At 49.9% G+C, this 24,293-nt stretch overlaps 13 protein-coding genes and 1 non-coding gene across 14 annotated transcripts; 6 read left to right on the top strand and 8 right to left on the bottom strand.

Moving 5' to 3' along the window:
* Positions 1-431: 431 nt before the first annotated feature.
* An18g00730 (uncharacterized protein) lies at positions 432-1,724 on the bottom strand (the record flags this gene model as incomplete). The annotated part of the gene is made up of 1 exon (XM_001398504.3): positions 432-1,724. One exon carries the CDS (start codon positions 1,722-1,724, stop codon positions 432-434), a length of 1,293 nt encoding a protein of 430 aa, XP_001398541.1.
* A 620-nt stretch (positions 1,725-2,344) lies between these two features.
* Positions 2,345-3,888, top strand: An18g00720 (uncharacterized protein; the record flags this gene model as incomplete). Its single annotated transcript, XM_059745563.1, has 5 exons — positions 2,345-2,431; positions 2,500-2,614; positions 3,108-3,193; positions 3,263-3,364; positions 3,736-3,888. The coding sequence occupies 5 exons, from the start codon at positions 2,345-2,347 to the stop codon at positions 3,886-3,888; spliced, it is 543 nt and encodes a 180-aa protein (XP_059602880.1).
* Positions 3,889-4,251: 363 nt separating this feature from the next.
* An18g00710 (uncharacterized protein) lies at positions 4,252-5,522 on the top strand (the record flags this gene model as incomplete). Its single annotated transcript, XM_059745561.1, has 4 exons — positions 4,252-4,434; positions 4,493-4,827; positions 4,897-5,248; positions 5,328-5,522. 4 exons carry the CDS (start codon positions 4,252-4,254, stop codon positions 5,520-5,522), a joined length of 1,065 nt encoding a protein of 354 aa, XP_059602879.1.
* Positions 5,523-5,894: 372 nt separating this feature from the next.
* On the bottom strand, positions 5,895-7,845 carry An18g00700 (uncharacterized protein; the record flags this gene model as incomplete). The annotated part of the gene is made up of 9 exons (XM_001398501.1): positions 5,895-5,952; positions 6,007-6,079; positions 6,144-6,277; positions 6,336-6,392; positions 6,445-6,588; positions 6,667-6,890; positions 6,947-7,127; positions 7,194-7,250; positions 7,301-7,845. 9 exons carry the CDS (start codon positions 7,843-7,845, stop codon positions 5,895-5,897), a joined length of 1,473 nt encoding a protein of 490 aa, XP_001398538.1.
* A 921-nt stretch (positions 7,846-8,766) lies between these two features.
* An18g00690 (uncharacterized protein) lies at positions 8,767-10,382 on the bottom strand (the record flags this gene model as incomplete). Its single annotated transcript, XM_001398500.3, has 4 exons — positions 8,767-9,345; positions 9,438-9,682; positions 9,996-10,056; positions 10,374-10,382. The coding sequence occupies 4 exons, from the start codon at positions 10,380-10,382 to the stop codon at positions 8,767-8,769; spliced, it is 894 nt and encodes a 297-aa protein (XP_001398537.3).
* Positions 10,383-11,013: 631 nt separating this feature from the next.
* On the top strand, positions 11,014-11,877 carry An18g00680 (hypothetical protein; the record flags this gene model as incomplete). Its single annotated transcript, XM_001398499.3, has 3 exons — positions 11,014-11,162; positions 11,243-11,321; positions 11,491-11,877. The coding sequence occupies 3 exons, from the start codon at positions 11,014-11,016 to the stop codon at positions 11,875-11,877; spliced, it is 615 nt and encodes a 204-aa protein (XP_001398536.3).
* Positions 11,878-13,033: 1,156 nt separating this feature from the next.
* An18g00670 (uncharacterized protein) lies at positions 13,034-15,014 on the bottom strand (the record flags this gene model as incomplete). Its single annotated transcript, XM_001398498.1, has 2 exons — positions 13,034-14,360; positions 14,425-15,014. The coding sequence occupies 2 exons, from the start codon at positions 15,012-15,014 to the stop codon at positions 13,034-13,036; spliced, it is 1,917 nt and encodes a 638-aa protein (XP_001398535.1).
* Positions 15,015-15,905: 891 nt separating this feature from the next.
* An18g00660 (uncharacterized protein) lies at positions 15,906-16,655 on the top strand (the record flags this gene model as incomplete). The annotated part of the gene is made up of 1 exon (XM_001398497.3): positions 15,906-16,655. One exon carries the CDS (start codon positions 15,906-15,908, stop codon positions 16,653-16,655), a length of 750 nt encoding a protein of 249 aa, XP_001398534.1.
* A 655-nt stretch (positions 16,656-17,310) lies between these two features.
* An18g00650 (uncharacterized protein) lies at positions 17,311-19,215 on the bottom strand (the record flags this gene model as incomplete). Its single annotated transcript, XM_059745560.1, has 6 exons — positions 17,311-17,378; positions 17,566-17,790; positions 17,892-17,925; positions 18,227-18,345; positions 18,453-18,710; positions 19,089-19,215. 6 exons carry the CDS (start codon positions 19,213-19,215, stop codon positions 17,311-17,313), a joined length of 831 nt encoding a protein of 276 aa, XP_059602878.1.
* A 10-nt stretch (positions 19,216-19,225) lies between these two features.
* An18g00640 (hypothetical protein) lies at positions 19,226-19,774 on the bottom strand (the record flags this gene model as incomplete). Its single annotated transcript, XM_059745559.1, has 2 exons — positions 19,226-19,514; positions 19,665-19,774. The coding sequence occupies 2 exons, from the start codon at positions 19,772-19,774 to the stop codon at positions 19,226-19,228; spliced, it is 399 nt and encodes a 132-aa protein (XP_059602877.1).
* A 251-nt stretch (positions 19,775-20,025) lies between these two features.
* On the top strand, positions 20,026-21,054 carry An18g00630 (hypothetical protein; the record flags this gene model as incomplete). The annotated part of the gene is made up of 4 exons (XM_001398494.3): positions 20,026-20,049; positions 20,112-20,368; positions 20,447-20,754; positions 20,819-21,054. 4 exons carry the CDS (start codon positions 20,026-20,028, stop codon positions 21,052-21,054), a joined length of 825 nt encoding a protein of 274 aa, XP_001398531.1.
* Positions 21,055-21,918: 864 nt separating this feature from the next.
* Positions 21,919-22,636, top strand: An18g00620 (uncharacterized protein; the record flags this gene model as incomplete). Its single annotated transcript, XM_059745558.1, has 2 exons — positions 21,919-22,471; positions 22,518-22,636. The coding sequence occupies 2 exons, from the start codon at positions 21,919-21,921 to the stop codon at positions 22,634-22,636; spliced, it is 672 nt and encodes a 223-aa protein (XP_059602876.1).
* Positions 22,637-22,908: 272 nt separating this feature from the next.
* On the bottom strand, positions 22,909-22,998 carry tRNA-Asp (GTC). Its single transcript has one exon. It is a non-coding gene; the product is annotated as a tRNA-Asp (tRNA).
* Positions 22,999-23,848: 850 nt separating this feature from the next.
* On the bottom strand, positions 23,849-24,292 carry An18g00600 (uncharacterized protein; the record flags this gene model as incomplete). The annotated part of the gene is made up of 1 exon (XM_001398492.3): positions 23,849-24,292. A coding segment is annotated over one exon (444 nt), but the record flags the coding sequence as incomplete, so codon positions are not given.
* Between the last annotated feature and the right edge of the window lies 1 nt (position 24,293).

Below are 24,293 nucleotides of genomic sequence, written 5' to 3'. Positions count from 1 at the left end.
TCCTCCAATGCCTGATCAATTCCGGTACAACAGGGGCTTAAGACATGCATTTAGACAGCATCACATGGGGAATTCAGCGAGAGCAGCCAGGTTGAGAACACAGCGAGCGTGTCAGCGCTAGTCAGCAACGGCGCAGCTTTAGCGCTGGATAGATCCAGCCGGGCCCTGGTGGTGAGGTTATCCCCTGCAATCACCCGATTGAAAGCGGTCAGCTATTGGCTGGAAAAGCCATCGCAATCAACGAGATACCTTTAATAGCCATCCGCAGGTGCGCCAGCAAGGGTTCACTGCAAGCCACGTACACGCGACCGAACGGCCGGGTGGAAGCACTGCCTCGCTCTGCCTGACTGCCCGCACTAAACAGCCAGGTTAGATAAATGCACATCACAATACAAAAGATCCACTCTACGAAAATGGCTCGGGGAATGAAATTAAACAGCATCTACCCAGGATTGGTCGTCCCAGGCTGGCATGCATTTGATCTGCTTCGGCGGCTCTTTCTGCCAATGTACCAGCTCATCGTGAGGGGAATATCGCCCTGGCCCTGAATTACCCAGGAGCGTATGGACGTAGCCCTTTTCATTCTTAGCCCTCAACGACCAGCGATATTCATATGCAACATTCACGGTTGGAATAGCAAGCACTTTCCCAAGACCCAAGCGCCAGAGGTCTTGTGCCAGCAGTGTAGGTTCCCCCATGTAGCACTCATCCTCCTCTGAATATCGGAACTGTACCTGCCCATCAATGAATGGGCCACTGTCCAAGGTGACCATTCCACCCCAGCAGCTATATACCTGCACAGGTAGATGCTTTACAAAACGTTCACGACTGGGTCCATGATGAGAAAATAGGTTATGAGAGTCCCAGATCGACCCGTCCGATGAAATGTCGAAGAAGAGATCTCCAGAGAGGTCCCGGGATACCCAAACATCGTGGATTACCCCTTCCTCTCTCCAGTCAAATGCACATGTCATCGTCGCATCTTGCACCTTTTGCTGATAGATCAACTCGAGTATGTCCTCCGGGCAGATACCGATGTCGTTAATGAATATGATCATGGGATCATGGCCAAAGGGACCACCCTTCTGTCTGGCTCCGGTGATGAGAGGCTCGAGAGCCATATTCCGCAGCTCGGACAGGTCCTTGATGCGGTTTTCGCCCGGGCCGAGCGGGTTTATCGGGCTTCGAGAGAAATGATATCGGACTCCCATGGCATCCAGCTCCGGCTTCAAGCGAGCCAGGATCTCATATGTTCCATCGGTTGACCGGCCCTCCACAATCGACAAAGCGCAATGCTCTGGCCCCAGATATCGGATAGCCTCCAGGATACTTCCCATCAGAGGAAGGATGATATGAATCACTTGGTAGAGGTTGAGGGCAAAGAAGTATTGGATTTCGGGGTGCTTTCCGTCGACGGGAATCAGTGAATGGTAACGCTGGCTGATAGTCGCCGGACACTCAAGCTGAGCGGACGCAGTCATATTATGGTTGATAATGCCGCACACGAACTGATGGATTTCGACGGGAGTGTAGTCGCTTTCAGCCTTCATGCGCGAGTGGAGGTCTTCGGATACTGCTGCGAGATCGAACCCAGTGCACGAGCTATGGGCTCGTCGAGCCGCTAGCCACCGTGGTTTATCATTGCGGCAGAGAAGAAAGAGAATAGCTGAGGCCCCCAGGATTAGCAAGAACCTGCGCCATATCCTCGGGCGTCTGAATGTCATCCTGGTTCTGACATCAGAATGAACTCTCCCTTTCTTGCTGTGGAAACCAAGGAAGCGCACAGGTAAAGATGGATCAGGTTGTCAGTTTTGACCTGGGACTATCAGTCTTTTAAAAAGCAAAGCCTGGACTTGACGCCCACGCTAACATGACACCAAGGGTGTTGGATCTACATTCTGAACTTCCCTGACGGGTCCTGAATCCTTCTCCACGAACAATGACTGCCAGTGGCAGCCGTAAGCAATGATACCAAATGATACCTACTGCCTAGAACCTGTCAGATCGAGGATCGCACCACTCATGGCTCCGTTGTCTCGGCAGTGCATTCTTCTGATGACGATGCTAACTAAAAGAGAAAGCATTGTTACTCTTTAGTTACAAACAACCCTCATTCTAGTTACTCGTATCTGACGTGGCTTGCGTCAATAGGCTCAAACTTTCTGCCCTATTTGATGGTGAACAAAGTTAAAATAACTGAAGACGGATGGTTAATAGTTCAGATGAATGAGGCTTCTGCCTGTAATATCGGGTAACAATACAATACAGATGCGGCCCCCAACAGACCAATTCCGACTACGAACCCTTTAGTGGAACTAGTATAATTAGTATCAAGTAGAGCGCAATGGCGGCTGCGCAGTGGGGTTGCGTGGTGCCGCAGGGCTTCTCTCATTCGAGGAGCATCCACACTACCACCTCGAGCTTAGCCGGGGTCCGCGTCACTAGCTTCATGAACAGCGCGTAACGCCAAGCGAAAACTCAGCTGGAGTGGAGATTCAGGGGCTCGTGCTGGCTTCCAGTTCTTCCGAGGGTCCCGTCCAGGGCACTGAGAGGAGGGATAAGGCCTTTCCAGCATTCAGCCTTGCGCCGCGGAGGTCGATCGGAGATTTGCCAGGTGGTAGCCACAATTTAACGCTCTCAAGCTGACGTCGACGTACCTACCTTATATGTATTAGCCTCTGGATCTTGAGTGCTTATGGTGTCAAAGCTCTTACAAATTCATTGACCTAAATGTGTGTGTTTCATCCCCTCTCGGCCCCTACGGATATGAGCTACGCAACCTGGAATCTCCTTTTCAAACTGGTTTAAGTAAAATTTAGCCCAACAACCTGGTGGATGGCCTCCCATTGAGCTACTCAACTTCAGAATATTAAAGAAAGGAGCGAGGGAGAGAAGACAATAAGAGAGGGAAATTATATGCGCGGCTGGTCACTCTTCCACATTTATGATGCGCTCGTGTCCGCCCTACAATATGGGGCGCTCATTCGCTCCTAATTGAGGTAGGTGTCTGATTCATTGTCGTAGAGTATAGCCCTCGCTCTTCAAACAGCTTTGCTTATTACTGAGACTGGTTCATTTTGTCTCGTCCTTGTAGTGTGCTGTCTTAGTGAGCAGTAGGAACATCATATACTTCCACGCAGGCGCTAAAAACCACCGACCTTCGCTTGAAGGTCAGCCCATGTCCGTGAAAAAGGTATTCACAATCCGCATATACTTTGGCCAGCTGTTTTACCTCTCTCTCCTGGTTTTTATGCGCCATGAGAGGGTAGTTGTAGCTGCTTTGCAAGCCTTGGCCGCCGTACTGCTTAGGCCTTCCACTTCTCCACTTCTAAGGTTGAAGTCATTCAGATGCCGTGGCCTCGAGGTTCGATGAGTCTGAGATCAGCGGCACTCAATTTGCAGGGTTTCGGTGGGGGCTGTTCAAGTTGAATTGAGAGTTCACAGGACCAGGAACCACGTCAATGCTAAAATCAGGGCGATTCGGTCAAGTGATCTACGTTTCCTGCTGTGTATAATTTCCGATTGGATGGATCTTGTCAGTTTGTTCACCCAGCAGTGGTGGGTAACTCAATTTTACGCCATTTTTGAACACAAAGTTACTCGGCCTGGTGACTGTGCAAGCCACCTTTGGCCTCAGGCGTCTCGGCGAAACTTTTAACTTATAGTGTCGAAGTACTCCTGGCGAGAACCGTCAACAAGCATACTTTGGTTATGGCTCCTCCCTAAATCTGGCAGCTTGATCCAATGGTAGCAAGCACGGAGGTTTCCTTTCTTGATGTCTCTAGACTAGGCTCCCGAATCCGGGATCTGGCCAAATACTACTTCAGGAGACACCTAGGATTGTATGGTACTACGGCATCCACCAAGAGAATAGCAATGTATGAGTGAGTCTTCAGGGGTTAAATGCCTGTAAGCACTGACATAGGCATTAGCTACCTGTATTCGACATCTGGGACGCCTGTCTGCTGGGTGCACATAAGCTTATAGGCCTGCTGCAGCATGTGACACCTGCGGACATGCGGGCTTACTCTCAATGAAGTGAAGGGCGCTGCTTAACTTTAACTCAATTCGGCCTCACGCTGATGTTGATCACTACTTCACACGTCTGCCATCGATCTCCCATTAGGCAATTGGGATAACTTAAGGCGTACTGCGATGGTGTGCCGGATACCTATAAAGCTTCAATGGCCGTAGATACTAATGGTGTGGAAGAATCCCTCCTAGACCAATTTCAAGAAGATAACTGCAACAATGACTACATTCCTTGTTCAAGAAGACACTTACAATTCGAACAGTCTCGACTACAAAATACGGAGAGTACCGGAATCCTTTAGCACCTTCGTCATTGACTTCAAGGCTTTCTTTGGTGTCAAACCCCAGCATGTCAGCCGCAGGTTTAGCATCTCCCTCTCAGACCTCAGCTACCAGCCAAAGGTACGCGGTCCGCTGTCTCCTTTTCTCCGGTCACTCATGTACCAACACTGCCATATAGATTTATAAGCCCCGTGCCGACTGGGCAGTGACTGCTGCGTTCACCTCCTTCGAGGCGCTCCAGGCTTCCACTCTTGATCCAGTGCAACGCTTTGCAACTATCGGTACTGGCTCAGGCACCGACGCCATTGCAGCGCTGGATGTCTTTCCTCACCTCCGCAGCATCGTCATGACAGATCTCCATGATGAAGTTGTCGACAAGGCCAAGATCAATCTGATGTCTGCCGCTGAGAAGGCCGATGGCCGGGTGAGGGCAGTTGCCAGAGATGCCACTGGACTGTCTGGTCATAGCTTAGTACCCCTTAAGGGCCAGGTGCCTTTTGACCTGATATATGAGTGGGCCTTTTCTCTCGATTTATTTTCGTTCATACTCTAAGAGTCAAACGAAACTGACGTTTCACCCAGGAACTTGCCCAACATTCCACTGCCAGAAGACGCTGATCTCCTGGACGGTCAGACCTCCTCCACCTATTTCGACTGCTCAGACGTCTCGGGGGTTGTCCCCTCGTTTGTATCCAAGGCTCTTCTTGACCTCCACTATGTCTGTCTGCTGCAGGCAAGGACCTTCGATCTGCTCACCGAAACCGGTGTCGTCCTATCAAGCATTGGCGGCAGAGTCCCAATTGACACCATGCTCCAGCTAGCAGATGCAGCAGGCTTCACCGGAAGAATTCTGTCCATGTCTTGGAAGGTGCAAAGTGAACCAGACTCGGTGATTGAAGGGTATGCGACTCAGCAGGAAAAGGGACTTGGACCGGTGAGTTTGATGTCACCCCGCATTATGGGTTTGTGAGTCCTTATAAAATTGAAACGGCAAGCTGATCACGAACGTGCAGTTTTATTTCTATCGCGTGAGTACACTACGGCGTATTTTCGGTCACTTAACGGGAGCTGAGGCCGGACTCCGTGCGCTGGAGATCGAGAACGAGCTTCGGCCAGACCGCCTGGATGCAGTGACGGCTTTAAAAGCTCACAAACAAGGTATAGATATCGGTCACCCAGTTGTCGTTATGGCTAGCACTAGACAATGAGGCAGCCTTGTGGTTGCTTGATCGTTGTCGGTGTTATATTTCTGTGACATGTTCCAAAGGCTAGGAAATCATCAGAATCCGATAGGAAAGGACTGTACAAAAAGTAATTGTGGTTTTGGAAGACCGGTTTTATGATTGTGGGGTTCTTTGACTAATCAGCTCGTTATTGCTTTTATTTCTCAGATTGTCACCTTAGCTCATTTAATCGAATGAAACTCCTTGTTGTTCTAAAAACATTCTCATTGCCTTAATAAATTTTGAGGGTGACACACAAGCTCACTTCATTGATCTTCAACGAAGTATTCTGGGGAAGTGCCTGGCATTCTCATCGAAACTAATATAATACAGTCCAACTATCCTTTCCCATGACTTTTAGGCCGCAAAGCGACTCCTGCTCCGAATCCTCTTTCCGTATCTGAAGAAGATGTATCTATAATATACCTGTAAATGTGATATGCTTTATTCCCTTCCACAATTAACTTACGGAAACGGAGCCATAGCAAGGCTCAGGAAAGCAAGCAGGGATGTAGCCCACTGATCGCCCAACTTATGGTACACTAGTAGTGTGATGTAACTGTCAGCGATTGTGTCAAAAAGCCTAACAAGAGTGAGATGACTTACTCGCCACGCCAAAGAGAGGGAAAGCAGCTGCAAAGGTACTCCTGGTAAAGCTATTGGCACCAAGAGCACTGGCTGCATACAATGGATACGCATCCACGAAAAAGGTAAAGACACCTTGAAATACGAAGATCATTCTATTAATGATGTCAGCGGAAGCGTCAGGCATCCAGTCTCCGAGATGTGTCAACTTACCCGGCTCCAAACACGGCGCTTCCGATGATAGGTACAATCCAATGGACTGAGGGCAAGCTATTGCCTTTCAGTCATTTGCCACGTCATAGTCGAGAATCCATGTACTCACGCTGTCCATCCAAACCAGAATAACCCGATCGTCATGAGTGGAGCTCCGATGACAGCGGGGGGTAGACGAGTTTCCGGCTCATTGCTCCCATTATTTCCTTCCTCTTTGTGACCGCGGGAGAAGTAGGGGTATAGTTTGCAGCACCTGCCCAGCTCTTAGTCCCAGATTGATATCAAGATGCAAGACGATGTGCCCGTATACATCTAGTTGGTCGTCACATACCATGGGTCAATCAAGACCGCCATGATCATCCCTACCAGGAGACCAGTGAATGCCAGTCCCGACTGCCATGATCCGAAATTATACGCATTGCCATACACAACCCCGAATGCTCCAAAGAAGAGATATTGGACGCCTAGAGCAATGGACGAAAGTAAGCAGAGATTGAGACACATCGGCTCCAGGAAAAGTAGCATGAATGGTCGATACAGGGAATGAAGGACTGTCTAGTTCAGACTCTTGATCAGTCATCTACCAACGAAGAAAGTGAACCATGATTTACCTTGAAGACAGATCTTTCCAGCTTTTCAATTGCTGCTATCCATCGATCGTCGCCGGTTTCCTGCCGCAATTTGCGAGCCCTGTTTCGAAGCAGCACTGGCGCGTATGTCTCCGGAACGAAGATAATGACAAGAATAGACTGGATGCTTGACCAAATGAGTAAGAAGTAAAAAGACCACCTCCTGTATTACCCGTTAGACGGAATGAGCTGGACTTTTTCTTGACCTCATGGGAGATTTATCGCCTACCATAAGGCCCAAGTATTTATTAGCCCGCCCAGGATGGGTCCTATGCTGGCCCCCGTGCTGCAAAGCCATTAGTTGCAAAGCAGAAACCAAAACAATGGGTTTCATACAATGGTGAAGCTGTGTATAGCAGCATAGGAGTATGCAGGGTGCTTTTGGTGTACATGTCGCCCACGGTAGCCCCCGCGACCGAGGTGAATGCCGCCCCCGCGAGTCCATCTAAGAACCTCGCAACTAACATTGTCTGGATGTTGTGGGCAGCAGCACAGGGTATAAGAAAGACGACGTATAGAGGAAGCGAAACGAGGTAGATGGGTCTTCTGCCGTAGAACTCCGACAATGGACTCATCACTAAAGGTCCCCATCCCAGTCCAGCAATGTAGAAACTCAATCCGAGGGTTGCGACGGACCTAGAGCAATGAAATTCTGCCATGATCTGATTGTATGTCGTCGTGTAGAGCGAGCTGGTGACGCATACGCACACTGTCATGGTGCATACTAGACTCACGATGACCCATTTGCGCTTCGATGCCATGGCGTGCGGGTTCGCCGGATCGTCCTCCTCCCAGCAAACCTCATAGTCATTCTGGCGCTCATGCTCCTCAGTTCCAGTGCTGAGGCTCGTCTCCTGGTCACCGAGCTCAACCTGAGCCATTTTGCAAGGCATTGCTTTCCGGGCCAGAGGGGCTGATGATCCTTCCTGGTGGGGAGCGCATGATGCTGAGAGAAAGTGCAAGTCCTTTCTCGGTCGACTAATCTTCTCTTCATGCAAGTAAGCATTAGGCAAACCAGGTTGTTGGGGTGTTGGGCGCCACTGGTGCTCGGAACCGGGTTTTAACATCTCATAGGGTTCGGGGTAGTACGCCGGACTCTGAATTTGGAAATAAGCCGAAGTAGCTTTAAAAGTGTAACTTAGCAAAGACCTCACAGGGACATACGGTTGGAAGTAGTACAAAAACTGAGCAGGGGTTTGATGACAGCAAAAATTCGCCGATGGTGAGGTTCAAATATGAGGGGGACCTTGTCTTCTATCCTTTAGGGTTGAAACGCAGCACCATTCACTGCTATCGGCGCCCTATTAGGAGTACTCGGGAGTAAAAAGTGAAAGTGAATATCAAATGGCGATGCCCCAATCGTAGGTGGGTTCCGTTGCTGGTCGGATTTTGCCAGTCTTTCAATCAAAAGCCATGCCACTCAAGTTCATTGTGAAGCATCAATATGGAAACCTTGTTCAACATGCATTGGTCTCTATATACAGTGAAGAACTGCCATCGGCGAGGCTATTCCAGCCACGTCATAAGCAGCAGGTGTACATGTCATCACGTCACATAACCTTTCATAGTTAAACTTCTTCACCAGCTGCTCTTCTGATAGCAGCTGTTACTTCGGTTGTCTTCGAGAAGAATGGACTATGGGAGGCATCGAGGAACTCCGTGCGGATGGGATAACCTGCCGCCCAATCCTCCACCATCATTCTCTGGAGCTCTAAGGGGATAGCAGCATCCTTGGCACAGTAAAGGTAGGTACTGGACACCTCTTTCCAGGCAGCATATGTGCAGAGACTGCGAAAAGTCCATTAACTGTGTGGCTTTAGAGATCTGACGGCCGCACGGACATCTTCTTCCGAAATGTCATTGTAGAATATCTCGTCGGGTCTGTCTGGATTGACCTCCAGGCGATCAGCAGAAACAGTGAACCACGGCAAGTCGTTGCCCCCAAAGGCGCCGAGGAGAGATTTTCCTTCGGGGATAATGAACGAGCAGCAGAAGAAGATATGAGCCACGCCGCCGGCTTGACCGTTACTTTGCCGGCTACCGCAGTCAAGCCCTTTGACGGCTTCATTCGAAGGCACTCCTCCGTAAGAGTGTACCACGAGCACGACCGTCTTGCCGGCATCGACTAGGTGCTCTAGATGGCTTCGTATTTCGGCAACATCGGCAGAGAAGTCTGGTAAGTGCTGGGTTGGTCCCACGGAGGGAAGATGGACGAGGTCCGTCTCGTACCCCGCAGCTTCGAGTTGGTCGATCACTCTGCGATAACATTCCGGGCTGTGCCATGCGCCCGGCACGAAGACAATAGTTGGAAAGGGTGCCATATTAGAATCCCAGCAGACAGAGCTTAATGCCTGAAGTAGAGGTATGCCTGGCGCCTTGGTCTGGGATATAATAGAACACAAGGAAGAATATGTCCACCTGGCTGGTCATCCTGGTGGCGGCCGACCGCATGCGGGAAAAGTCATGAACTCACCACGGCAAGTGTCGGTTTCGTATCAACCCGAAGATTGATTAACTCAAACTGTCGATCGGTGTCAGTGCAAGAGAGTCCATTCCCGGTAAAACATCGGATAAGGTGGATAAGCCAATCTGTATGCAGAATTCCTGCAGGTGCGGGGAAGGAAATATCTTCCATATCCGCGCGCTTCGGCTTCACTCCGGGAATGCCAACATCTTTAATGCGATCCCTCGAGATCACTGTTGAACCTCTATAGCCCACTAATCTTATCAAGGCAGTAAAGGGTAATGTCGATTCTCAGAATTGCCAGAACAATAGATTCAGTCATCTATGGCGTCTGAAGCGTGGATTTATCAAGTGGACGGCAGGCAAGATGACGCCGGACCCCCTCTCCCTCTCCCTCGGAGCGGGGCAATGTGAGAGGAGGGAGACCATCCCGCGCCATGGTGTCCATGCTTTTTGAAGTATAATGCAATACGTCTTGTAGCGACTTGAAGCTCGGCTGTGTTATTTCGAGTTACCTGATTCAGAAATACTGTAGACGGCTATGGTGGTAGGAATTGTGGCACTAACTGCCGACTTCTAGACCAACAGGGACTAACTCATCAGTTGACACCAAAAGTCTCAAATGTTTCTAAATACAGAAGCAGTCTAGATTTACAAAGACAGCCGTGGCATTGAAAATCTCCACCTGATGCACCAAGTTGGTAACTCAGGCAGCTAGATATCTTGTCTCTCCATTTGCCCTCGTAGGAGTCTAACTGTCGCTGCATAAGTGACTCTGCTGCCAAGGCTGTCCACCCAGCCACCAAATTCTCAGAGATCGAGTACCAAAAATAAGTCACAGGTAGGAGGCAAGTGCTTCATCTGTCGGGGTATTGATTAACCTTATGTGACCCATCCCTCTCTCCAAATGCTTATTTTTATCTCTCCCTCTCCAAGTCATCTTACCGAATCCATCATATAACTTGGGCTCACATGACTGGGCTGCCCAGATGCGGTTAGCTCCGTCATACATAAAAGATATTATCTGCCTCAGGCACTCAGGTGTCAACCTCAAGGTGAAACACGGTTGCCTAATTGGGAAATGTCAGGGGCAAAAGCCCAAAAAAAGAAAAATCGGTCCAGGCAGCTTCAAGGTTGAGACCGCAAAGCCTCAGCTCGAAACAATTGATTCAGTGAAGAAGACTGCGCCTGGTTGATCGCCTCCAGGTTTAGTACCTAGCTCTGCTACAGCTCGAAACCCCAAGACACCTTAAAAGGGTTTTAGAGAATGGGTCAGTGGGGAATGGAGAGGCCGCTGGTGGACAGACAGTTGGCAAGGGGATGAAACTATTCCCGGCCACAATCTAAAACCGCCCAGGGGCACCAGGCCGTGAATTGGACCAAACAGCATTCCGCATTCACACCCCCTGTTGGTCCGTGCTGAAGCCACTAGTCCTGGCAATGTCTTATCCCCTTTTGAGGGCGAGAACAGGTTCCCAGCGCTTCAGGACGCGACCCTCACGTCCCCTTTTTTATCTTTCCCCTCCCCGTCTCTTCCCCTACGGCTCTGCCGTTCCCCGGAACTTGCATATCAAGTCCCATCAAAATGGAGTCATCCCAGGTCCTCTCTCTTTCCAGACGCGCAGTCGCCATTGCGATGCCTCTGTGGGCACGCGACGACTCGGATTCCTCGTCTGGCGAGAAGCCCGTCAGCAATTTCCTCAAGAGCGGTGTGCCGGGCATCATCGTTGGCATGTGAGTACTGCGTGGTGGCTTCTTCAAAACCGCGCCTCATGGGAGCCCGCAACCTTGGACAGGCTAACAACGGTCCCTAGATTCTTCCTCATCGCAGTTTCTGTATGCTGCTATTTCCTCTATCGCAACAAAAAGCGAGATGCTAAAGAAGCCGCGGCGGTACGAGACTGGAATGATGCATGACCACGGATGATCTGCAGCATCATTGGCACACCAATCTCGACGTTGTGCTACCAGGGCTGGACCTATCCTTCCTCCCTCTCTCTCTCTCTCTTCCTCTCCTTCTGCTCTATTACTCTTTTTATTCTCCCCCCACCCTGACCTTCAGCTCTTTCTCTGTTACTCCGTTGCCTACTATCAGCCTTTGTTCAATTTCTCTTTTCTATCCGGTCTTTGGAGTTTGGGCGGGTTCGGTTCGTCTTATACCTCTATTATCGTCCTCGACAAAATTTCCTTGTCTGTTGCCAGAGCATCTCTCTCGACTGGTCCGCCATCCTACGTTTCGCATGGCACGTCGCAAATGAAATCCACTGAACGCATCAACGAACATATGTACCATCAGTCCTACGTCTCTGCCCTTTTTGATGTCTTGGCGCGTGGCCTGCCCAATTTGCCATGTATTACTATCCAATTGAGGCTGGCACCCCTTGGCCGATACCTGACTTGGGATGGCCGAGCGACAAGCACTCACCAGTTACTTTCAGACCCTCTGTAGATCGTTCTGCACTGAATAGTGCATATGTTGTACAGTATGCATTGCATGGTTGTTCTAGAAACAACGACAAACAAAGTTTTTCCAACGGTTCTCAAAATAGCTTTTCTCCTGCCCGTTTGGGCTAGCAGAGTTTGTTTAGTTCTTCTGTTTCGGGCAAGTCCAGTATGTGGAACCAGACCCACGTGAGAACCAGATTCGGAGACTCACTCACTGAGATCCTCACATTCCATACTCTGGAAATAGATATTTTTGCTCTTACAACGGTCAAACTGCGCGTGGCAGGGTCTCTGAACAGGATTAATCAGGACAAGGTCAAAAATAATATATTCTTCTGGCGCAACTATTTCTACTTTGATGCGCAAGTATAAGCTCTGAATTCAAGTCATCTGTGATGGAGAAGAAAACTCTGCTCTAACTACCAAGTATACCTTCCAAAACATCACCTATAGCTTGTGGCCATCGTTAATTATCATTCTAAGACCCCGCTACATAGTAGTGAATCAGGTATCAAAACACACTATGAAGTACTCTCCCCCATCACCTACCTAACTCTGCACTTTCCCCCCTCTCGCTTCTCCCCAATATCAGCCCACCAGGATACGAAATTCAGCTTCTAGCCACAGCCTTGCAGGACCCCTGCCTTTGACGTGTCTCCACAGGATCAAGCAGTCACTGCTAAACGAGCATTCATGAAAAGAATGCTATAAAAAGTGCTATCGTAGACCAAGGAAATTGACCAGCTTCTTGGAAGTCGAGAAGAAAGCGGCTGAGCCGCAGTCGATTGGCCGATCGATGAGGCTTGGTGTGATCCTGACGGATTCTAAACTCTTCATGATTCGCTGCGGCCCGGGGGTTTAGGGGCCAAAAGATGCGCCGTGGGACTCCTTCGGGTGGTTGAGTAACCGAGAGCACCAATCATCTGGGGATAATCGAAAGGGATCGGGTAGACGGGTATAGCCGATAGTAGTAGTCATCTAGGACGCTGTTTGTGGTTGTGACATCTTCTAGTGATGAAGTGATTCATCGAAAGTGATTATGGATAGTAGCGCTGTTCAAGTTAGGCGAAATTTAGAAAAATCGGAAGAAATAAAGCCAACTAAAAGTTTTTTTGCCACTTTACTTGGATGGTCTATATCTATGACAGATGGTTATAGAATCAAGCAGCCTCACCACTCAGCGCAGGTCTCTGAACCGCCACAGACCCTTCCCTCACTTCCACCGAACTCGATTTAGATGTATCCCAACTCTTGAACACATACACCCCATCTTCATCCTCCGGCTCCACAGCTACCCGTCGGCTCGGATGTCCGGCATACTCTTCAAACATGTCATCAGCAGAATGGACCTCCTTGCTCGATCCAGGGTCCTCGAACCGATCTGCTACGAGACCCGTTATTCCAAGCCGAGCATGGATATCAGGGACTGCTCCTCGTGCGGTCTTGATAGCTATTCCAGCAAAAATCAAGCCCACGATGACATACAAGAAGTTCACGGCAACCAAGGTGAAGAGTGGAGCCATGGGAACCCGCGATACAAGGGAAGTCTCCCTCTGCTGGGCTGCTAGTGCTGGGCGTGATTCAACCCCGTCTGCTCCCAGGGCCAGAATCACCTTGCTGAGTGACTGGGCGATCTTGTCCGCGAACTCTTGGCCCGTTTGGCTAAACGCTGCGGCCCCGATCTCCAGCTCGATGGACGGTTCCCAGTCGACGGTCTGCGCGATACTCGTCTGCCAGATGTTGGATACTGAGGTGTTGCTGTCGGTGGGTACAAAGCGGGTTACGGAGTTATTGACGCGATCGTACACGATGTCGTAAATCGTGGTGTTGCAGCCGAGAACGTAGCCATACACGCCGGACTCGTTCTGCACGAACTCTGTCGAGTTGGGAACGGTCCCACCGGAGGTGCTTAGTACGCCGGCGATCACGTAGTAAAATGGGTTTCCAGTTCCATAGTTGGACGTCTCGTTGTCCTCGATGTCAGTGGTCATGCTGGAGTCCGTGAAGAAGCCTGTGATTAATTCGGTAGAGTCGATGAAGCCGGCAAAGGCACTCGAGCAATTGTATCGGAGAGAAGTCGTCACTTCGGTCAGGTTGCATCTTTTGGAGAACAACTCGCACTGCGTCGCAGCACCATATGTTTGAGCTTCATAATCCCGGTCGGTCACAGAGGCAGTCCCGTCTGGTATTCCTAGGTAGCTGTACATCGTACTGTTGTTGTCGTAGGTGTACACGGTCGCAAAATCAGAGACATTGTTGAGCACGCCGAGGCTAACAGTTGCATTCGCCAGGAATTGGCCCGTGACAGCCATCGAGACACTGCATAGACCAGTATCTTCCTGTGCTGCGACCGAGTTGTTGCCTTTCAGACACTGGGGGGTCAGGCCAAAGCTGTAGTCGGTATTGTTTGTGGCGACAGTAGCACGAGTGAAGGAGACAGTTGTCGTAGTCAAGTGAAGCCAGGTATCTGCCAAGGAAACCAACGCTCTGAAACTGATCAGACAACGGACAAAACATATTATGGGGGTGCATGCTTTAGCGCTGTACATACCCAAGTAATGTCGCTAGCAAAGCCACAGAGGCGGCTGAGAACAGCGTGGGAGTCTGAGGCTGGCGCTTCTTTTTCCAGGAGACGAGGTACACAATCCAGCTCCAGGTTGCTCCCAAAGTGCCCCCGTCAAAGAACTTGAGCATAAGCGTCAATTGATACGGAGTAGGTAGCCGTTCAAAACGTCCTTGTTGTATGTTCTCGAGGTACCTTTTGGCGATGGGAAACGACGCAAGGGTGATGAGAAAGCCCGACAGCATGGGAGCCAAGGTGCTAGCCCACGACGTCACAAATAGAAGGATACTTGAGTTCATGTTGACATAGTACGCATCTGATGAACCTTCTGTTGCGAGGCCCACGCGGAGGTTCTCAAATGGCGAGTCTCCATGGCCAATCCGGTAGCTGAAGACCAGTGCGAGGAAGACAGCTGTCAGTGATGAGAGGGGAACTGTGAGTAGAAACCAGCTCCATAGTATGAAGGTCCAGTGAGAGGTTATTCCAATCTTTTCTTCTTTCGCCTTGAGGCCCTTTTTAGCTTGATTGGATGACGCAGGGTCACTTGCGACTGAGACAACGGTATCAGACTCAGCCATGGTCGTGATCAATCCGATACTAAATCTTTAGGAGAGAGAGAAAAGGAAAGCTGTGAATTGCACCAACTCTGGAAGGAAGACCCTGCATTATATACCGGCGAAGGGTAGACCATTGCTCGTGCATGTCGCGAGGCTGAGCGGCTGTCAAAACTTCAGTGCTATCGATCGGGGTCATTTTAGACCTACATTGAAAGAGGGACATGCTAAGCAAATCTGAAATGTGGAGACTGCAACTTTATGATTTCCAGGTTTCCTGGCAGCACTACAGCATTAAGTAGAACCACCAGGATGCCGTGGGTCCTGTTTGACTGGCTAGGCCAGGGAATTGGGCCTCTCATTTGTGGAGGGCAGAGATAGAAGGATCACAGGCTGGCATCTGTCAGCATTTACTCCACCAAGCCCTTGATTTTCGGAAGTCCGAAGGCTTTTCTTATAACACGCGGTCCCTGCGTGCCAATGTAGTAACTGTGGTTATGCGGGAGCGTAACACCCGGAGGCCTGAGCTAAAAGAGCTTCATCCGTTATCGGCCTTTGACTGCCCGTAATTATAACAACTGTTGGAATGTAATCTCAGTATATTACTACATTGATTTTACTATAATCCTGAATGATTCTGGTCTTCCGGACTGGTCTAATTTTAATCTATTATATTATTATTTTTCTTCCTGAGCCACACCACCGGGTTAGACGTATAAGAGTAATGAAAATAACTTAACTATCATTATCAGGGATTATTAATAATGTTAGCAACAGGTCGTGTGACCGGTGTGCACGGGATATCTATTGCCGAGTGACTCATCCAAGGACTCATCCTACAATACTTTAGTTCTTATGTTTCATTTTCACAGCAAGTCATACACATATCCATCAAGCTCTCACCTTCTCACAATTATGTCGCAATCCCCTCAGCCTGTGTACCACTCAACCCACGAGGCCTACGATGCACTCCCAAGGGGCAACGACCCTCGCCCAGCCAATGTAGACAGCTACTTCAAAGCGCATCTCCATTCAGCAAATTATCACCGCGCCTTAGAAACGATCCACCGCGATTCTCTTAGCGCAGGCCTACCAAACATAGCCTGCTCCGCGCCGCAAGCCAAATTTCTCATGCTCCAAGCCCGTATGGCCAACGCAAAGCATATCCTTGAGGTGGGAACATTAGGCGGGTATAGTGCCGCGTGGTTAGCCACGACTAGCCCGGACACGAAAGTGACTACGATCGAACTCGAGAGTCGCTACGCGGCAGTCGCGCGCCAGAACTTGATCAAAGCTGGGTTAAGCGAGAGGGTTGAGATCTTGCAGGGCTCAGGTCGTACTGTTTTGACGGAAATTGAGAACCAGGTGCGTAGGGGCGAGCGGCAGAAATTCGATTTCGTGTTTATTGACGCGAATAAACCGGACAATTTGGCTTATTTCAATGCCGCTCTGAGTATTACCAAGGAGAGGGCGGTGATTGTTGTTGATAACGTTGTGAGAAATGGGACGGTCGTATCTGAGGAGGCAGCAGAGACAGATGACCGGGTTAGGGGAACGAGAGAACTGATTGAGGCCATTGGAAAGATGGAAGGGGTTGAGGCGACGGCGATTCAGACCGTGGGAGAAAAGAACTACGACGGGTTTCTGGTTGCAATGAAGGATTAGGGGTGGCTACAGTCCTTATGTTGGAGTTGGACAAGCACTCAAAGGAATGTCATTCAGCCTGACCCCTCGCTCTAAGTCGAGACCTAGATTGAGGTACAAGTGTGATAATCCTTCTCTATATATGCAAGTAGACGCAGCTCTTTGTAGTCACAGTAGCTGCCTTCTGCCTAGAGTCGTGGTGAATAGGCCGCCTAGGCCTCGCCAAAACCCACCCACTGCCCATACTCATCCGCGGAAACCCAGTCTGTTGAGTTATAAGTGACGCTTCAATGATTGGATAGTTGATGGGAGTTGATTGTGTTGTCTAGATGCAAAGAGGTACTAGTAATCTACCGGATTCACATTCCAACATGCTCCATGAAACCGGTGAGCACATTTCGCCTCAGGGTGGAGTGGTCAATGGTCGCGCACCATAGTGTAGGCTGGGAATGAGAGCCGTGAAGGAGATCTATCGAGGGGCGTCGATATTGTCTCGTCGTTACTTGTCACACTATTTGAGGCTGGGAAAAAGGCTAGAACAAGCTGCCTTCAGAGGCCAAAGGCCCCAACCACATTCACTCCAATATTTCCACAGAACCAATCCGCAGTTGCGTACTAAATCTTAATGGTGATTGTAGCTTGTTAGGCACGTTCGCTTCCATATGAGGTGCGTTAGCTACACAGCATCGGCCAGGAAGAACAATTCTCTGGATCTAAATGTCTCTGATAGAACTCTTAGCAAGCCTGTTGGTAGCCCAGGAGAAGTGTGCATGTTGTTCCGGGTTTTTAAAGACAGAGAGGATGCTTAGACCAGAAAGATAAGAAGACACACACACCTCGCAATTCAAGATTCGGTGGCTGCAAGATTGCATGACTGACATGAAGACGTAGTCCATTGTGCAAATCAGTCAATACAACATGGTGTACGTACCAGGTTCCGACCGCGGTCTTATCAGTTTCCCAGAGCCAAAAGTACCCTCCAAGCTCAGTCTAATCGAATTGCAAACATGGCTGGCATTTCCTGCAGGAAAGACCAAGAAGTGAGTAGCAGGAAGGAGACATGCTAAGTCATTGACAACAGAAGGTCTAACTATAGAAGGGGAGAATTGTTTGTCGCAAAACCCGGTTGTCAAGTGAATAGCAAATGCAATAGCCCCTGAGAAGCATAACCATATGACAAATTGCACAAGGAGTGGCATAGCCACAACGCGGTTGATCCCACTGTGTTGGGTGGAGTTTTTGCTAAGACCCCGTAACCTGGGAATGTCACTGCAGCATCTGCAGATGCCAACTGCGGGACGACCCTCGATACACTAATGTTGTGGCCCAGAACCCCAACGATATGCCAAAGAAATGCCCAGGAGAGTATCTCCGAGAATTGTAGCGCACCTAGCGAATGAAAAATCGTCCGGTTCTAACGAAGGGTTCCTGCATTACATCTTCATGTCATGACGAACGCCCCCAGCGGGATGGAGTCAAGTGTTGGGGGCCGAACTTGCACTTGACAAGGAAGTTTCTGCATCATCCTTTGAGGCAGTGAGACGGCAAAAAGCCCTCATGTATGTCTATTTGTCAAGTAGTACTTGGCTTACAACTTGCAAGTTTTCAGAGAGAGCGGATAGTCCAATGCCAATATCTTCAGGTGAGGAGGTGTGAACTAGAACCCCTCGGAACAGGCCGTTGGATAGGTCGGGGGTCAAAATCAACATGACTCATAAATATCAGACTTGAAAGCATACCTTCCATATGATTTTTGAGGCAGAGTTAGCGATAGAGAGGATATCAGCTGTGGGATGGGAAGCTGAAAGGGGGGGTAACATCTGGATAGCTTCTGGTCCGACGCTAAGGGAAAGTCTGGCAAACTAGATTGGCTCGCTAAAGACGAGTTCGGCTGGCGTGCTCGCTCGTGTCCAGCAGCATCAGACCCCACCCACCGCCACAGCGCTTGGTCGGATCCGCCATCTGCCAATGTCAGCTTCCCATGAGCGATCGAGGCGCCCGGAGAATAACCTACGCAGGAACGGGAAGCCGAGATGTTGGTTCTCTGCCCCCAGATTGGATCGCCACGGCCACCATCTGAAACACAACTCAATCCCTGGAAGCTGAAACCGGCCCCTTCCGTCACACAGTGCCAATGCTGAATAGGGGCATCTCTCCACTGCACTATATGGCTGTTCTACAAAGTTTCTTGGGAGATTTCTGTGTGCCTTAGGGCTGTTAGCATGTGTGACTCTCGAGTCTCAGAGAGCGCGTCGATGCGATATCGCGGAGACGAAGAAATCCAGCGCACACAAGGCTTGAGTATATACTGTATGACTTTTTTTTCTTTTCTTCCTCGGGGTGCATCTCAGACAGAAGATTTCTGGAAGTCGGTGTGTGTTTGTCTCGGTGAAGGTTGAAAATCACGAATTGATGAAGATTTCGGCCCCGCACTAGTTCGGCCTCAGCCCGAACGTGTCTGCCTGAACTCGCACAGTGGACGTGTCCCTCCAGTCGATGATGCTATTTGGCACAGGCAGTGTGTGCTCTCGGTTCCCCTTTCCGACTCGCGGAGACCCATGCAAAACCTAACGTTGGCCATTTCAGCTTTCTCACTGGTTTCTCGCGCCTGAACTTGCGACAACCGCGGGGTGGAGACTTCCTCCAATGATGGCTCTCGTGGGCTCGGCCAACACGGACGCTCGCTGAGCTTGGCTCTCTCGGCCTTGTGCACATGGTTTCTCGGGCTTTTTTCTTGCGCTAATCATGATCTTGGAGGGAGGACTCTCCATTCTACTGGTCTGGGAATATACCCCCGGTGGATCAATGTCGTCGGCGTTATGCCGCACGATCTTAGGTTTCCGCATCATGTAACTGTTGGACGGGCCTCTCGGATGCATCCTGATGGCAGAACTGGGTAGGCGTGATGGCAGTATCCATCATCTTGTACCCTCACACGTCAGCGCCGATTGGCAGCTAAACTAGCGGGCCGTTGGTGATGACCGGATATCGTCGCTGATTTGCTCGGACCCCTCAAGTCACTCAGCCCACCGTTCACAGGTAGTATCCAACCAACGATGCCTTGGAGCAGCCTCTGCAAATTGGGGCCACTCACAATCCTTCACACCTTCTGTTCCTGAGAGGGGCTGAAGAGAAGCCATGCAGCCAGCCTGTATAAAGAGCGCGAGTGTGCTGCTCCAAGATGTCTCTATCCAAGCAGAGCAATTTCACAGCATTCAAGTCGATTTCGACAGTCCTTCCTTTTTTTTTTCAGTCTTTTCACAGTTTATCCAGAAGCTATTGACTAGCTTCACCACATTCCTTCCATCACATACACTCCTTGCAGAGCACTCAATCATTCATATTTGTCCCATTCATTAACCCATTCCTATTCGTATACCTTTCTATCAAGATGCGTTTCACTCAGTTCTTCAACGTGAGTAGCCATACTGTACAGATTCGGTTCTCTGCAACGCATCACTAACTTCAATCCCACAGTACCTTGCTGTCGGCTCCCTTGCCGGCATCGCGGCTGCCGCTCCGTTGGGAACTCGGACCCTGGAGGTCGAGGCGGGAGAGCACTTGGCCTCCCGTTCCACCAACGCAGTGGTGACCGTCAGCGCATTGGCTGTCTCTAGCGTCAACGACAGTGTTGGCAAGAGCTCGGGCTCGAACTCTTACAAGAAGTACACCGGCGATGGTTCGACGGCTGATGGATGGCCCGCCAAGTCCGACTGGCTTTCCTTCGATGCGATGTATGCTCGAGACCCCCTGTTCAAAGTTTATTCATTCGTCGCTTAAAGCACTCGTTATACTAACCAACACTACTCTAGGTGGGAGGCCAACAAGGATTCTATCATAGCCAAGTCATGTTCCAACAATGGCTGGGGCCAGGACAACTCGGCGACCGAGACCGCAAACATCAAGAGCGCCATTGAGAAGGTCGCTAAGGAGTCCAAGGTCGATCATCGCTTCATTCTGGCCGTGGTTCTGCAGGAATCCAAGGGCTGTGTCCGGGTCCCGACTACCGCCAACGGTGTGGGCAACCCTGGCCTCATGCAGAGTCACCAGGGTACCGGTACTTGCGCTGGAAAGAGCACCTGCTCTGACTCGGAGATTGTCCAGATGATCCGCGATGGAGGTACGTTGTGATCCCTTAGAGACCTGCCTTTCCTCTCTGCTAACATCACACCTTCCTACTTCAGCTATCGGAACTTCCGCCAGTGGTGGTGATGGCCTCGCTTCTCTCCTGGACCTGGCCGGTCGGACTGGTGTTGCAGCCTACTACCGTGCCGCCAGACTGTACAACTCTGGCATAAACTCCCTTAAGTCCACCACCAACCTGGACCTTGCCTCCGGCGCCACTTCTTGCTACGCCTCTGATATCGCCAACCGTCTCACTGGCTGGACGACGGCTACCTCCAGTTGCTCTAGCTGGTAAGCTTCTTCATTCCCACGCAGTAGTGGGATTGAGAGGTATGCTTTCCCAGCGTTGGCATAAGCATGCCTTGAGCACTTGGATATGGCGATTTTTTCCCTTCATTTCTTCTTCTTCTTTGACATTGATGCGATAGAGGTAGCACAACGTGTTCAGGCAGCATGTTGTCCCCTCATCGCAAGTTTCCCTGACTTTCTTGTTCCTGTGATATCATTCTGTTTTTGTATTTCAATGGTTTTTATCTTCAATTAGAAGCATTGCTCGCTCTGAATAGATACCCGTCACCTGCTATGCTGGTGACCAGATGTCATCTCGACGGTTAGGTCACTTACTGAATATGGTAAAAGACTATTCCATGAATCCGAAAGAACCCGAAAGGCAACAACCAGAAGAAGGGCATTAGATGTGTTTGGCTCAATTTGTAGGTTCAGGTACAGTGTCATTCCTATTTGTGATTGATAACAACCCATTGTCTAAGGACTTCTCATATCAGCGATCCACTTTCCTCGGGTCGGCAATCGCCGGCCGCCGAGCAAACCACATCGACTTCATACTTCACTTACTGTTGCATTTGGGACGTTGACCATGTGCATGGCTGCGTTGTTTGTTCTTCAAACATTATGATACCTGAGACAGAGAAGAGTGGCTGTCGCGAAAAGCCAGCGCACGGCATCGCACCCTTCCCCCAGACCCATCCCGATGGCTATCAAAAAACTGTCCAAACCGATACAGAAATGCCAGTCTGGAAGTGCTTGGCAAGCATTGACATGTGGAGGTGCACGATACTAGAATGTCTCGGTGAGACAGCGACCCTAAGATCGATATTACTACCGTTGTATGAAGCGCTAATGCAGAGACACAGCCAGCATGATGTACACGTTCATGTTGACCTGGGTGACGATTGCACCCACCTCCAAAGATCGAGACGACCCCGGTAACTTTTCCTACTACAGCATGAACAATTACGACTGGGTCCGCTTCTTGCCCGCGAGTATCGTCAATGTGTGCCTACTCCCTTTGATCATCTTTACCTTTGCGCGCTCGACTGGCGGCTATGTCAATCCGAGTATTACATTCGCTGCGTACTTTCTTCGCCGGATAACTTTAACACGGGCTGCGATGTATGTTGGTGGACAGGTTATTGGAATTGTCCTGGCAGTGTGGGCTGTGCAAGAAGCATACGGTAGCACAGGGTTTGATATAGGGTGTATCATCAGTCGTGGAGGGGTTTCGATACGCAACGCATATATTGCTGAGGTTGTTAGCGGCTTTGCTATGGTGGTGACTGTCATGTACATTGCTGCTGGTCGCAAATCCGGAGTATTATTTGGAGATGCGATGTCGCCTTGGATGGTGGGCATTGCCACCGAGGCGGCGTTCTGGTTGTCGAGACTCATATGGCAGGGCCATCCCGGTGCGAGTAGGTCATTGTGACATGCATTGTGGGAGGCTATCTGGGGTTGCAGCTGCTAACAGCCACATAGGATCTAATGCTGCCCTTTTAGTTGAGTATTTACATGGAATCTCGTTCTTTGATGAGGATGGTAGTCTCGCTGCGGCCTATGGGGCAGAGTCGTTGAGTTGACGGGTGTTTACGGGCGTTCTTAGCATGTTGGTGTGGTATTGAGACGTTCTAGCATCACAGGCCATCTTAATTTTTAATGGACAATCTTCCAAAATCCTCATAAGGAAAAAGAAACAAAACAGTAGTAATGAATAGAAATAAAAGAAATGTAATCACACATGGCGCCGAGAGATAAGATCGCATGCAGCGCGACCGGGTAAATCCGGAGTGCGGTAGATAAAAAAAAAACACGCGATGGAGCCGGCAAAAAAAATGGAAGTGGAAAAAAGAATCTCCCCGACTGGGAGTCGAACCCAGGTCTCCCGCGCTTGTTCCCGAAAGGGATTGACAAGCGGAAATCATGACCGTTAGACCATCGAGGATTGGAGATATCATTTGCCTCTATCTTTTGCTATGTAGAGCAATTGTTATATCCCACATCATATGCTGTAGATCGAGCTGCTGCTCAAGATATCGTCACAATTAACGCTTATCTTGAGTATTGTTGTACATATATAGACCATATGCGGGTGATTATTAACTGTAACCCGGTATCTTCGCTGCAATTTGCACTTTTGTTTGGTTTCGCTTTTCGTCCAGGAGATGCCGTAGAGATATATATTGTTCGGGACCCCCTCAGTAGGCTCAAGAACACAACGCACTGTATGAAGGGAACTCGATATATTCCACCCTTCACATAGGATCGCATAATTTACATCAATATTAAGCCACCAATATTATTTAGCCGGATATAACAGCAGGTGAGTGGCTGCGTTTGTTCACTGCAGTGGCGGCACAAGCGACGCGCCAGTCGACACCGGGCTTGGCGATAGCGGCAACTACCACGACAGACAAGCACCGCTGGATATCAGAACAAATAGAGGGGCGATAGTATAAGATGGCAATGTTGAAATTGATTGCGATGTTCTAGATTACCAACACGAGTCATTACTTCTACATGAGTACTACAAAGGGAGTGAAAGAGAGAACTCAAGGATTGAATTAATGTATAGTATTACTAGGATAACAACACTAGAAAAGGAGCGAAAACCCAGCAACGACTGAGAATGCACACCTCCACTATTAGACACTAGGCCCCCGACATTCTGGCTCAGATCAGAAGCAAAAGGGAATGAAGATAACAGACAACAGAGTAGAACGATCACGCGCTATGGAACAATTTCGAAACCCATCATCAAGTCGTTATTCATCGCACCACCGATCGATCATCCTTTACTCGATGGTGATCTTCTTCGAAGAAGGAGCAGCCGCCTTAGGCACGAAGATGGAGAGGATGCCATTCTTCAAGGAAGCCTTGACGGCGTCCTGGTTGACGCGAGTAGGGAAGGAGAAGGTGCGGTGGAACTCGCCAACGGAGCGCTCGCTGACCCAGTAGTGGTGCTTGGCCTTGGACTTGTTCTTGGAGACCTGCTTGTCGCCAGAGGGGACGACAGCGCTGCCCTCACCCTGGTTGTTGTTGTTGGTGTTCTCCGGGGTAGGGGTGTTCTGGGCCTCGTCATTGTCCGAGGAGTGGTATTCGCGCTCAGTGCGACCCTTGATCACGAGAGTCTGAGGGTCGGAGAACTCAATGTCGACATCCTTCTGGGCGATACCGGGCAGCTCGCCATCAAGGTGGTAGCCATCCGAGGTCTCGCGGACGTCGAAGCGAGGCGCGAAG

This window comes from Aspergillus niger (assembly GCF_000002855.4).
Source record: "Aspergillus niger supercontig An18".
NCBI classification, from domain to species: domain Eukaryota; kingdom Fungi; phylum Ascomycota; class Eurotiomycetes; order Eurotiales; family Aspergillaceae; genus Aspergillus; species Aspergillus niger.
Note: the sequence above shows the minus strand (reverse complement) of the source record. Positions and strands in the feature narration are given on the sequence as shown.